The sequence below is a fragment of the Capra hircus genome, chromosome 5 (genome assembly GCF_001704415.2).
Source record: "Capra hircus breed San Clemente chromosome 5, ASM170441v1, whole genome shotgun sequence".
In the NCBI taxonomy this organism is placed as follows: domain Eukaryota; kingdom Metazoa; phylum Chordata; class Mammalia; order Artiodactyla; family Bovidae; genus Capra; species Capra hircus.
In genome coordinates this window covers 106,508,203-106,522,258 of record NC_030812.1, presented here as the reverse complement: position 1 = coordinate 106,522,258, position 14,056 = coordinate 106,508,203, and the positions used below count along the sequence as shown (strand labels likewise).

Sequence of the window (14,056 nt, the reverse complement as noted above, 5' to 3'; positions counted from 1 at the left end):
CTCCCTGCAATCTTGAGTCCAGCTTATGTTTCCTCCAGCCCAGCGTTTCTCATGATGTACTCTGCAGAGAAGTTAAATAAGCAGGGTGACAATATACAGCCATGACGTACTCCTTTTCCTATTTGGAACCAGTCTGTTGTTCCATGTCCAGTTCTAACTGTTGCTTCCTGACCTGCATACAGGTTTCTCAAGAGGCAGGTCAGGTGGTCTGGTATTCCTATCTCTTTCAGAATTTTCCAGTTTCGTGTGATCCACACAGTCAAAGGCTTTGGCATAGTCAATAAAGCAGAAATAGGTGTTTTTCTGGAACTCTCTTGCTTTTTTGATGATCCAGTGGATGTTGGCAATTTGATCTCTGGTTCCTCTGCCTTTTCTAAAACCAGCTTGAACCTCTGCAAGTTCACAGTTCATGTACTGCTGACGCCTGGCTTGGAACATTACTTTATTAGAGTGTGAGATGAGTGCAATTGTGCAGTAGTTTGAGCATTCTTTGGCATTGCCTTTTTTTGGGATTGGAATGAAAAATGACCTTTTCCAGTCCTCTGGCCACTGCTGAGTTTTCCAAATTTGCTGGCATATTGACTGCAGCACTTTCACAGCATCATCTTTTAGGCTTTGAAATAGCTCAACTGGAATTCCATCACCTCCACTATCTTTGTTCATAGTGATGCTTCCTAAGGCCCACTTGACTTCACATTCCAGGATGTCTGGCTCTAGGTGAGTGATCACACCATCGTGATTATCTAGGTCGTGAAGATCTTTTTTGTATAGTTCTTCTGTGTATTCCTGCCACCTCTTCTTACTATCTTCTGCTTCTATTAGGTCCATACCATTTCTGTCCTTTATTGAGCCCATCTTTGCATGAAATGTTCCCTTGGTATCTCTGATTTTCTTGAAGAGATCTCTAGTCTTTCCCATTGTATTATTTTCCTCTGTTTCTTTGCACTGATCGCTGAGGAAGGCTTTCTTATCTCTCCTTACTATTCTCTGGAACTCTGCATTCAAATGGGTATCTTTCCTTTTCTCCTTTGTTTTTCACTTCTTTTCACAGCTATTTGTAAGGCCCCCTCAGACAGCCATTTCGTTTTTTTGCATTTCTTTTTCCTGGGGATGGTCTTGATCCCTGTCTCCTGTACAACGTCACGAACCTCCGTCCATAGTTCATCAGGCACTCTATCAGATCTAGTCCCTTAGATCTATTTCTCACTTCCATTGTATAATCATAAGGGATTTGATTTAAGTCATACCTGAATGGTCTAGTGGTTTCCCCCACTTTCTTCAATTTAAGTCTGAATTTGGCAATAAGGAGTTCATGATCTGAGCCACAGTGAGCTCCTGGTCTTGTTTTGTTTTTATGCTACAGGAATAAACTTCTCACTGGCAAAAACGTGCTAACTGTAATGGTTCCTATTTAGATTAATAAAGATGTGTTTGAGCCCAGTTATAATGATTTAAAATTCATGTCTGAAACTGCAATGACTTTTGCACCAACCTAATAGGAATTAATGTAATTAATTCCTAGTAGAAATTAAATACAGACATTATCTGTATTTATAGGAAATGATTATGAATGTGGGTGAAGGAAAAATTCTCCTGGATTACTGCAATATTCTTCTAAATTACAAAGCAAATTCATAGCAATTTATGTCACCTGTTTTACTGTAGGCTTTAAAAAACAAAAAAAGCAGTACCATATCCCCAAAAGCAGCAGCAGAGAGAATATAGAAGGACAGAAAGTGAATTAATTTTCAAATAGCCTTGCTGGAGTGAGAAGGGTGCCTAAGGGACCTCAACCCAGAGGAGCTAAGAGACTGGCTATCTTGAACTCTTTTATTCTCAACTCTCTGACACCAACTGTACAGTGTTTTTCACACCACCAACAAATGTTTTAGCTCTTTGGTCACCAAATGGGTGTCCTACTGATTCAATTCATTTCTGACACTAACCAACCACCTGGAGTCAGCAGGGACCCCCGCAAATGCTAAGTCGCACAACACTGCCTTCACTTCAGACACTAGCTGCAAGTCCCAGGTTGTCACCTACACTTCTGACCAACCAATAAATCCAGGGTTTCCATGACCCCTTTCTCAGGTTTGAGAACTTGCCAGAGTGGAACCACCAAACAGAAGAGATACACAGGGCAAGGTATTGCCTCTAAGGAGGGTCATATAGCTTCCATGCCCTCCCTCTACATTGTACCACCCTCCTGGCACCTGGAAGTGGTTGTGAACCCAGAAGCTCTCTAAACTCTGTTAATCAGAGGGTTTTGTGGAGGTTTTACTACTTAGGCATGGTTGAGTAAATCACTGGCCATTGATGAGTAGCTCAATCTCCAGCTCCTCTCCTCCTCCACTCCCAGAAGTTGGGGGTGGGAGAAGGGCTGAAAGCTCCAACCCTCTAATCATGGCATGGTCTTCCTGGTGACCAGCACCTACCCTGAAGCTATCTCTGAGCCAGTCAGTCAAGAGTCACCTCATTAGAACAAAAGATACTCCCATCCTTCTGGAACTTTCAAGGCTTTTAGGAGCTCCATTAGGAATCAGGAACAAAGACCACATGTGTATTTCTAGGTTATGCCAATTCATACATACATTTAGGATAACAAGAAGCAAGTTTGTCACTCTCAGAAGTAGGGTGTGTATATAAATGGAAAAGGGGAAAGCTAGAAAGAACTCTAGAACTGGAGGTATGAAAGTGAACTCATGGCTTTCAACAGACAGACAGATCTTACCAACACTATAGGGGTTTCCCAGGTGGCTCAGTGGTAAAGAACCCACCTACCAAGCAAGAGATTTGGGTTCAATCCCTGGGTCGAAAAGATCCCCTAGAGAAGGAAATGGCAATCCACTCCAGTATTCTTGACTACGAGTTGGACATGACTGCACAGCTAAGGACATACCAGCACTGTAACCATCAATCTGTCTCTATTAGGTGGAAATGTGATACACAGTGCCACTAAAAATAATATCCCTTCTCAAAGATTTAAGTCTAAAACAGACGTTCAACGGACTTCACTAGTGATGCAGTGCTTAAGACTCCACACTTCCACTGCAAAGGCTGTGGGTTTGATACGAGGTTAGAAAACCAGAATCCAGCATATCGCAGGGAGCCACCAAAAAATTAAAAATAAACAAAAGTAATAAAAAATAAACAGATGCTCTATATCATAACAATGTAAGTAATATCTAAAAACTTGGGATACACCAAGAAGTTAATAAACACACCATCTCCCTCCTTATAGCATCTACAAACGTAAACTGGTTAAAGGGCTACTGAAATGGATATTTACTTCATGAACTGAAAGTATAAAAGGTGTAAGTTGCTCAATAACAAATTGTAATTGCTAAACAGAACAAAAAAATTCAATTCCACTATAACTCAAACTTCTTCCTAGTCTAACTGAAATATTTTGCAGTGGAAAAAAACAAGGACTCAGATGCCATGTGATCTTAAACATGTTATTAAACCTGCGTTCATTTCCTCAAATATAAAATGTTTAAAAATCTGCGTTGTACTGTTCCTCTGAGAATTACAAATAATATACTATGGGCAAAAAGACTATGCTTGTCACCAAAAAAATCCTATTAGGTAAGAATTGGTAATTATTAATACTTTGCCAGATTAATTTAATTAGCAAAGAACACTTCTTCAAAAAGACAAGGGCTTAAAGAAGTTATTTAGGCTTTTTGTTGTAGATATGTCCGTTTCAACCACATTCTAGAAATAGTGTAATAATTAAAAATCCTTCTTGTAATAGTTTCAGGTGAAATCTGCTTCCTCAAGTGACACACAAAGACAGTCATTTCAGAGATGCCCCATAATAAAGTCTGTATCACCAGATGAACACGCAAATGCAGCATTAATGCCAGAGACTAACTATGGAGGGAAACAAGCTATTTTAAGAATCAGTACATCACGCCCAACAATTGAGTATTATAGAAACTAGTCGACAAACAACATATGAAGTATGAAAAACTATTTTGGATTGACTTAACTATCCAAGAAGAATAACCAAAACCAAAACAGTAACTGGCTTAGAACAGACTCTTATCTGAGGCAGAGAAGGCAGACAAATTATTATATTTCAATGTTTTAACTTTTAAAGACCTTTCCCTCCTCATCTATCCATGTTCTCCAAGATCATACCTTCTACTTACCCAATCTTTCTTGCCCCATATTTGTTCAAACTTGTCTAAAGAAATGGCCTACTCTTATCGTCTCTACTTCTTAACCTCCCTTGTGCATGCGTGCTCAGTCACTTCATTCATGCCCAACTCTTTGCAACCCCACGGACCATGCCCTACCAGGTTCCTCTGGGATTTTCCCAGGCAAGAATACTGGAGTGGATTGCCATGCCCTTCTTCCTCAGCCACTCTTTAAACTCACTGCAAATCTTCCACTTTTCTGAAACTGTAAGATCATCAAATATCTAGAGCGAATATGACATAACACTAGTTATTGTTAATTCTGCATGAGCATGTGAATTTGTGGTAATATCCTTTGTATATCTTTTCCAAAAAAGGAAATACTATTTTATTATTAATAGAATACAGCTTTTTAAATGTATAACTTTAATTATAAAAGCATCACAGTGTATATTCTTTGTGCTGTGAATTGTATCTCAATAAAACTATTTTGCTTTTTAAAGCACAACTTAACCCACAATTTTTCCTGCCATGATAGAAATGTTCTATATGTGCCATCCAATATGGTAGCCACACATGGCTTTGATCACTTGAAATATGGCCAGTAAAACTGAAGAATTAAGTTTAAAGTTTTTGCTTCATTTTAATTAGTTTAAATTTAATGTTGAAGCTGAAACTCCAATGCTTTGGCAACCTGATGCAAAGAGCTGACTCATTTGAAAAGACCCTGATGCTGGGAAAGATTGAGGGCAGGAGGAGAAGGGGACGACATCACCAACTCAGTGGACATGAGTTTGGGTAAACCCTGGGAGTTGGTGATGGACAGGGAGGCCTGGCGTGCTGCAGTTCATGGGGTCACAAAGAGTCGGACACAACTGAGTGACTGAACTGAAATTTAAATAGCCACATAAGGCTTTATTGGACATTATCGGAGACTTAAGAGATACTTATGTGTGCACCCCCTTATGCAACCTCCCCTCTCATTTAGATACCATTCAGAATATTGTGAATGACTTAATAGCCAAAATCAGTAAACAATTTCAACAGCCTATACTTATCTCCACACTTTTTTTCCTACATTTCCTAACCTTCACTCTCCACAACTGCTACTATGCTAACTGGACTTCTCTGCTATATTCCTTCCTGGAAATTTTCTTCTCTCTGTTCTGCTCTCCTGCTGTTTTGTTTAGTCTCCCTGGGCTCCTTTTTCCTTTGCCCACCCTTTAATTATTGCTACTCTGCCCTAGGCCCATTATTCTTCCCTGTCTTTTCCTCTGTTTCTCTTCATATATATCCTTTCCTTAGATAACTGCATTTACTTCCATTATTTCAGCTATGACTAATACAGACAGCCTCTATTTCTACCTCAGACCCATTCTTTTGAGCTTCAGGAATGTATCCAGTGGCCTGGTTAACTTCCTCCTGGAGGTATCACAAGCACCTCACACTCATCATGTAACTGAATGCATCTCCACAGCCCTTCCCCTCAAAGGCCAACCCTCCATTCTTTCCTATTCCCTCCCTCAGTTGACAGTACCATTTTCTATTCCCATCCTCTCGCCTGTGCTTCATTTTTCCTCCAAATTCCACTTCATCAATAAACCCTGCTCATTTTCTCTACTAAATATTTAAACTGCACTCCTCTATTGTCTTAGTTCCGGCCCTAGAAATCTCACACTCAAACATAAAACTAAACTCTACACATTCATACTCCTTAAATAATTCTCCACAATTAATTTTATGCAAATCTACTTCTCTGCTTCAAATTCTCTCCACTGCCTACAGCTGAGTATTTGTGTGGGAAGGGTGTGTGGACAGTTCAAAGAGCATGTAAATACAATAATGTCTACGAACTCTTTAGCATGTTAAAGAGATGTTATGTTGCATTTCCTAAGTCTACCACAACCCAAGATGAGTGACCAATCCAAGCAGAGAGAAAATCCACAGAGATGAATACAGTCACCCCTCAAGGTCCTCAGGGGGCTGGTTCCAGGGACGCTCCCCAGCCTCCACCCATGGATAACAAAATCCACGGATCCACAAGTCCCATCTATAAAATGGTGCATTACTTGCATTTAATCTATATATATATTCCGTGTACTTTAAATCATCTCAGAGCACTTATAATACCTAACACAATGTAAATGCTATATAAATAGTTGTAAACACAATGCAATACACACAGTTGCTACAAGTACAGAAAACTCAACTTTTGCTTTTTGGAGCTTTCTGGTATTTCTTTCTTCCAGTATATTTTCCATCTACAATTAGCTGAATCTGTGAATGCAGAACCCGCAGATATGGAGGGTGACTGCACATCATGGTGTCTGGCTCAAAACCATTAGCCATGAGGAGAATCCTATCATTACCTCAAACAACATGTTCACTTCTATTAACTAATGGAGACAATGTGCACAACAGTAATGCTGTGCTTCACGACTTCATTTCACTTCTCACTGTTTGGTTGATATATTAGTGCTCGATTAACTCAACACCATTCACCAGGTACACAATGACCAAAAACGCAGATCATCTGGGTCTAAGAAACTGCAACCTAGCAGCTCAAAAGGTATCTACAAAAACAGCGGGCTTTCTTAACTAACCTGAATATGATTATACCAAGCAGATTTCCAAACATTTTCTTAAATTAGTCTTAAAATCCTAATTTCTTAATATTTCTTAAATTTCAGGGAAAACTATATTTGCTTGTGATGACAAAGCTTATCTGGCGATTCTTTTCTAAAAATCATTAAGCACATTAACTTAGCACAGCACATTTAATATGTCAATCTTACAATGTCAAGACTCAAGTCAGAACATCAAAAACTAAATTCTTTATGAAAGCCCACTCGAAAAGCTAAATTAATACAAATTAAGGTAGAGATAGTCTACAATGAAGTCAACTACAAAACCAAGCAAATACTAAAGTTTCTTCTCTCCTGAAGAACATATCAATAATCAATCTTTTTAGAGCCACACACAAAATTAAGCCTGCCAGTTGTCAAAGGCATAATCCTCTTCCAAACAAAAACACTCTTAAGAAAAAGCTTCTGGCAATTTCTTTTCAGTCCAAAAGCTGCTCTTCAGTCCAAAAGCTGTCTTAAGATTTAATAAAACCCTTAAACTCAACTTAAGATTTAATAAAACCCTTAAACTGAACAAAATGCTCCTAAAACCCAACTAACTACGAAGTTTAAAATAATTAATCTGTAACAAGTGATAATTAATAGCCTTCGAAATGGATTTTTCTTTAAAGTATCATACTTTACATTTTCCAAACTACCTTCACATAGTATTTCAGTTGCTCCTCAGCAATTCTGTGAAGTCAATAAGACATGTTACTAATAAATCAGTCTTACAGAGTTACATTCCTTACTCAGGGTCAGATAATTGGGCAACACAGAATCCAAGTTATCTGCCTCAGAGCTGGTTTCTGCTACATGTGTTGTATTATACCAAAGTGAAATCTCAAAATACAAGATTAGAGAATCTACTGTGGACCAATGAAAGGCAAGGAATATGGATGAAAAAAACCTGATATCTACAACTATTTCTGACTTAATAACAGAAAAAATTTAATACTTACCAAAGTAAATGGAGGATCTACTTATGTCTTCAAAGACCTCAAAGACTAATGGAATAGACAGAGAATGTAAATGATTTTTAATCAATGTGAAGAAAGAATGATCCCAAGAGCAGAGATCTCAGCAAATTCTGGAAACTAGTCATTCAGAAAGACTGCCATTTGGGAGCAACAAGTTATGAAATTAACAAGAGGAAGTTAGGCAGAGGACAGGTAAAGCTAAAGGATGTGAAAACACTGATGACGCCACGTTCAATTCCAACATTTCTCCTGTAAGAATGGTAGCAACAGTATGGAGTTTTGCTGTACTTTATTCAAGTATAAATGTAAACAAATCAAGATTTTCATCAGTACCCTCAAAAAGGTAGCCTAAAAAATAGATGCTGCATCCTCACAGTTAATATATATGTGCCACGCTCGGTCGAAGTTTTTTATATATACTAATTCATTTAATCATCACAACAACTCTGTAAAATAGGCACTCATTACATTTCACTTTACAGGTAAGGAACTAACACAGAAGTTTACTCAAGGTTACACAATCATTAGCTGAGCCAGGATTTGAATGGAAAGTCAGGCATTTTAGTTCTTAATCACTGTGCTATACTGCAGAAAAAAAGTGCCTTTTCCAAATCCAAGTGCAGGTCATGCTAAGTCTCACCTAATCCTGCACACTTGATTTTTAATACAGGACTAAACAAAATACAAAATGAGAACAATAAGTAAATATACAGAACTGGCATAGCAAAACCTGGTAACTAATTATTGTGAATTTTTCACAGTATATGAACATTTTCAGAAACTACAATTTGAACATAACCATTCTTGCCGCTTTTACAGCTTTATCTAAAATACTAACTTATCAGGAAACACAAATAACACACTTGATTTCTGAAATCAAGCTGATTTCTGAAAATGAGAGTCCAGTTTTAGTTGAATGTTTCCACAGGGATTAACCAAGATGACTTTAAATGACCAGGATCTTGCACTAGAATCTGAATGTCAAGAAATGAACTCAGTCACCAGGCAACAATAGATTCCCAGTTTGTTTTACACAAAAACAATCTCTCTTTGCAAGTTCTTACACTACAAACAATTGTGATACTAAAGGTCTGAAAATAGTTAAGAAAAATGGAAACCATTTAAGCCCCTAAGACAAAGAACTATATTAAAAAAAAAAAATCAACCTAAATATAATTCTTTCTCCTGTACAAAGGTTACTTCTTAAAACAATAAATCTATATATATTTTAAATTAACTCTTACCTAGCCAAAATTATCCTGTCTTTAATTATTATTCTGTCCTGTTGAGAAGGGACAAAGGATTACTTCAAACAAGTCACCAATCATTCTTTAATTTGCACAGCAGCTACCCTTGAGCTACCTGAATTTTGCCCATACTCCAACAAATCAGTGGCTCTGAGAATTTAAAAGCAAAAAGACTCAGAAGACTATTCTCTGAAATTTAGTTTCTGAGACTAAAAGTTAGTAGTACAGATTCCTAAAAACCAACGAATGTGGCACAAATTTAAAAAGGTAAGAAAAATCCTCACTATTCAAAATGGGAATAACAGTTCAATTAGTTAAGAACAAAGAATAAGTTATGGTTTCTTAATTACAGAACCACAACAAATTTCTACACCATCAAAAAACTTTTCATAAAACATTGGTATCATATACTCATGATGAGACCTGAGCCTTAACTTGCTTAAAAGCCAGAAAAAAGCACACACTAAGTATTTTGGAGTTTCATCAAAATTTATGATTTGACTTATCCTTTCAGGCAGATCTGGAAACAATCTTATCAATATATTGAGTGAACTCTGTATTTAGAAGCAGCATGGGCAGAAAAGTGCTTAAAGTAAATGAATCATTCTTGAATCGCAGTGTATAATTATGTTTTATTAGAGCAACTAAGCTATGTTTCTTTAAAACAAAAACAAACTCTCCCTAAAAAAAGCAATGTAAATTCTGTAAAGTCCAGCAGTAACAACATTTTCTGATCAAGCCAAAAGAGAAGTAAAACTAAGGTACATCACCTGCCTAGTAAAACCAGGTAAGGAAATATGCATCTTAATAGATCTCAGTTATCACTTAAGATCCTGTAGTAGCAAAGTGAAGTGAAGTGAAGTCACTCAGTCGTGTCCGACTCTTTGCCACCCCATGGACTGTAGCCTACCAGGCTCCTCTGTCCATGGGATTTTCCAGGCAATCGTACTGGAGTGGATTGCCATTTCCTTCTCCAGGGGATCTTCCTGACCCAGGGATCGAACCTGGGTCTCCTGCATTGTAGACAGACGCTTTACCACCTGAGCCACCAGGGAAGTACTACCCACATATTAAGAGTCAGTATTTGTTTTAATCGATAACTATGCATATTGTGACTCTAAAAATAGGCTTGATGGAAACAAATTTGACTTGCATACCACACCCACCCATCCTTCATCCCTCAAGGCCTATTTATTTCTCCATTTGAAGTGATAAAATCACTACCCATATCCTAAATCTGCAATCTGCCAGGGTTACAAGATCAGATTTCTCCAAAAATCTGACAGTAACTTCCACATCAAAAACAGAACTGCTTCATTTGAGACTGACTAATTAACCATCTACTAGACTACAAATGCTTTAACATTTCTCAAATTATTAGATCCTAATCAGTTAATTTTATTCCTTAACCCAAGCAAGTCATTCACAAGTAAGTTATTCTGTAACTTCAGGTTCTTCATTTATCAAATAAGAAGCTGGGCAGAATAGCCTAAGATTTCTTCCAGTTTTAATACATGACATTTTTAACTCAGCAACTTAACACAGTATTTCTCCAGTCTTCCTAAAGAAAAATTTGTAGTAAGTATACATTTAGTGAAAAAAGTTTATTTTTTCTCCAATGACTTAGTAATCCTTTGGCTTGTCCTTTAACTTAGATCCAAAGACAATAACTCAAACACTAACCTACTGAGTAGATTGTTAGGCAAGTGTTTTGGCCAAAACATCATAAATACTGTCCAACTACTGCTATAAAGGATCTTGGGACTAAAATAATCACATTTTAAAAACAAAAATGGAAAACTGTAGAAGTAGGATCATATAAGGAAGGTTCCAAAGCAGGGTACCATTCAACGCATTTTCATTTGGTTCTCCAGCCAAATTCCAAACTAGCATAAAAATAATATGGCAATGTTATATACATAGAGAGAAGATATTCTTTTGTTTAACCATGACCATGCCTAGAGAACAAAGATCAAAAATTCATGAGTTCTAGGAAAAAAATGAGAAGCTTAGACAAAATTATTGTGACATTAGACAAATTGAGGTTTTCCCCCCCCCCACTGTATCACTAGTTTCAAGATAATAAACTATCTGAAGACTCCAGGTGACAAAAAAAAAAACATACATTCTGAGAAGTCTTAAAAGTTAGAAATTGAAACTAACAAAATTAATCCATAAAGTGCTCAACACTTATTTTGGTCTAGAGAGTAAGGTAACAAATTGAGGGGAAAAAATTATTAAAAAGCACCTATTCAAATATGAAACTATAAAAGAACACAATCCAGGGTCAGTAGCAATAAGCACCTTAGTTAGGTATTAAAAAAGTAACAAGTGTTTGTTTGCTTGTAACTTATACTCTGCCTGTAAACCAAAACAAATCAGACCTAAGTTTCTGAGTAAGAATGACCAAGGAATAAAGTTATAATTTGACAATTTAAAAAAAAAAAGGTCCACCACCTTCCCCACTCTAAAACACTACAAAATTGAGTAGTTTTTATTTCACAATGCCTTTAGAAGTTCTGTATCACTAACTATAAAATTTAAGAAATTATATTCCTAAAAAACTTGTCAGTTTTTTAAGTTTACTTCCTTCCACATGTTAATTTTCCTTCACACTTGATACGACCTTGGTCATTTGGAAGGTGACATTCAAAAGGTTAAATGTTAACGTATTGGTTCACGGATAATAGATAAATTCCTAGATCACTCAGGTACTTTCATATCCTATTTCAGGTTGGTTCATTTCCTTTGCCAGAAGAATATGGATACTGGCATTTTTCACGTATAATGTCAGTGGTTTTTTCATTCAGTTCAACTCTGCTTCTTCCAATAACTTATGTGAACACACAAAGGTGAAGACAACTTCAGTCAAGCTGCTACAGATCAAGCAACAAGTAGCTCAAACCCCGTTATATCCTTGTCAACCAGGATGACACACCATTATTTACACCATGAAAATCTCCTAGAAGTTAAAAATGAAGCCTTTGTCACTCATTTGTACCCTTGAGAAAGTTTAGCTTAAAAATGTTTTACAAGATTAAAACAATGATAATGACATTACAACCCTCAAAGCACACATACATAAGCTCCTGTATTACCCACAGAACAGCGAGTGGGCTAAACATACACTAGTTTTAGTAACAACGTCTGCTCACGGTTATCAAAAACTTGCTTAAACATCATTAGGTGGAACGATATCAAATACCCAACTGTAACTTTCTAGTCTCAAACTATCCAGTGAAGGAAACCTTTTTTAGTTTATTAGATGCCGGTGCGACCACCAACTAAGATACGTCGAAAAGAAGGTCATTTGTGAACAAGGTCGTTCTCAATTTAAAAAGACAGCCTGTTCTCAGGAATGGAAACACGCATCTAACACACCAGCCGCTCATCACTGCAGATCTCTGATGAACACAAGGCAAGAGGACTGTACTTTCCGAACTCAAAAACTTCCCCGCTCATTTCGTTTCCTGCCAGACACTAAAACAATGACGAGGAGGCAATGCGCTGGTATCCGGATGACTTTCACCACTCCTTCCCGAGGAGCGAATCTCTGGCTACAAATACTAACGCCTCGCCTGTGCCAACACCCCAAATCCTGGTGACTCTTTCGAAAGTTGGCCTCCCCTCATTCGCAGCGAACAGTTAAGAGGAAGACACGTAAAGGGAAAATTCGGCCAAATGGCCGAGCCAAATGTGGGACCCACAGCACTGTAAGAGAAAGAAGGTGGGGTATACCTGCAGCTCACACCAGGCGACCTCCACGGTGGTCTCGGTGTCCAGACCCTTGTAGACCGTCTTAAAGGAGCCCCTGCCGATCTCGATGTCAAACTTGAGAAAGCGGCCGTCGTTGGACATGCCCACGGCCTTGGTCTCCAGCTCCTCGATGTCATCCTGCTGCTGGCTCCGTTCCTCCTGGGGCTCCTTGGCGCTGCCGCCGCCGCTGCCACTTCTCGACGACGGAGGCTCCTCTCGGCTCCCCGCGGGGCCGGGCTGGACAGCCTGGCGGTCTCTGCCCGCGCTGCCCGGGGCCGAAGAGGTGGCCGGGCCCGCGGCGACCGGCTCCTCAAGGGGAGCGGCGGCGGCGGCGGGCGGCTGCTGGGCCACCTGGGCGGCAGCGGCGGGGGTCAGGGTCTCCTCGCGCGGGGGTTCCGGGGGACTCCGCTGCGGGACCACGGCAGCCGCGCCGGGCTGAGGCAGCGGCAGAGGGAGGCCGGGCAGCTCCAGCGCCGTAGCGTTGGAGTCGCAGATGACGCTGCGGCGGAAGAAGCGGTGCTCCGTGGTGGTGGTCGCGGCCGCCCCCCGGCTGTCCTTGTCCATGGTATGGCGGCGACGCCGGTACTCCTCCGTCCGGCCGGCTGCGGCATCGGCCGCTGCGGCGCCCAGTTTCTCCCCCACCGAGGAGTCCGAGCTGGAGCCATTCTTGGGGGCAGGCGCCGGCGGCGAGAGGAACAGCGAGCCCGGCGCGCTGCTCTGCTGGTCGGCGGCGCCGCCAGACATTGTGGGAACGGGAGCGAGAGCGAGGCGGGTGGCTCGAGTTCGCGGAAGAAGGGGGCCGGCCCGGGGCGGCAGGACGACGGCCCCTCACTCGGCACTGACTCGGCGGCCCGAGCGGGAGGCGGGCCCGCGGGCCCGGCTGCGGCGGCCGCTGCGGCTCTCGAGGCGCGCTTGTCGGGGGCGGCGGCGGGGCGGAGGCACGGGGGCTGGCGCCTCACGGCCCGCACCCATCGTGCGGCGAGCGGCGGACGGGCGGGCTGGAGCGCCGGGGGCGCGCGGTCATGGGGGCGGCGCGGCGGCCCGCACCGAGTCAAGGAGGCGGCGGCTGGCTCTCCACCGCTGCGGCCCGGGGCGGGCTAGACCCCCGAGCGGCTGCCGCTCGGCGCGGAGGCGGGCGAGGCCGCGCTGGGGCTCGCGGCCAGGCGGGCGGCCGCTCCTCCTCCCCGCCCTGCTGGACGGCCTCAGAGGCCGCCCATTGCCCGACGCGAGGAGCCGAAGCGCAACACGGAGGAGCGGCCCCCGGCCCCGGGCCTCACCGCCCGCCCCGGGCCGGGCGGACCCCT

The 14,056-nt window shown here is 41.1% G+C and overlaps 1 protein-coding gene across 14 annotated transcripts in view; it reads right to left on the bottom strand.

The window, feature by feature from the left end:
- The window catches only part of WNK1 (WNK lysine deficient protein kinase 1), a 126,646-nt gene extending 113,051 nt beyond the window's left edge, over positions 1 to 13,595 (bottom strand). For 11 of the 14 annotated variants that reach the window (XM_018048654.1, XM_018048657.1, XM_018048658.1 and 8 more), the window contains exon 1: positions 12,735 to 13,546. In XM_018048654.1, the coding sequence (XP_017904143.1) occupies positions 12,735 to 13,496 (762 nt within the window). In that variant the 5' untranslated portion in view covers positions 13,497 to 13,546. Of the gene's footprint in view, positions 1 to 12,734 lie in introns of all 14 variants that reach the window. The other 3 variants (XM_018048666.1, XM_018048667.1, XM_018048668.1) reach the window with 1 other exon arrangement.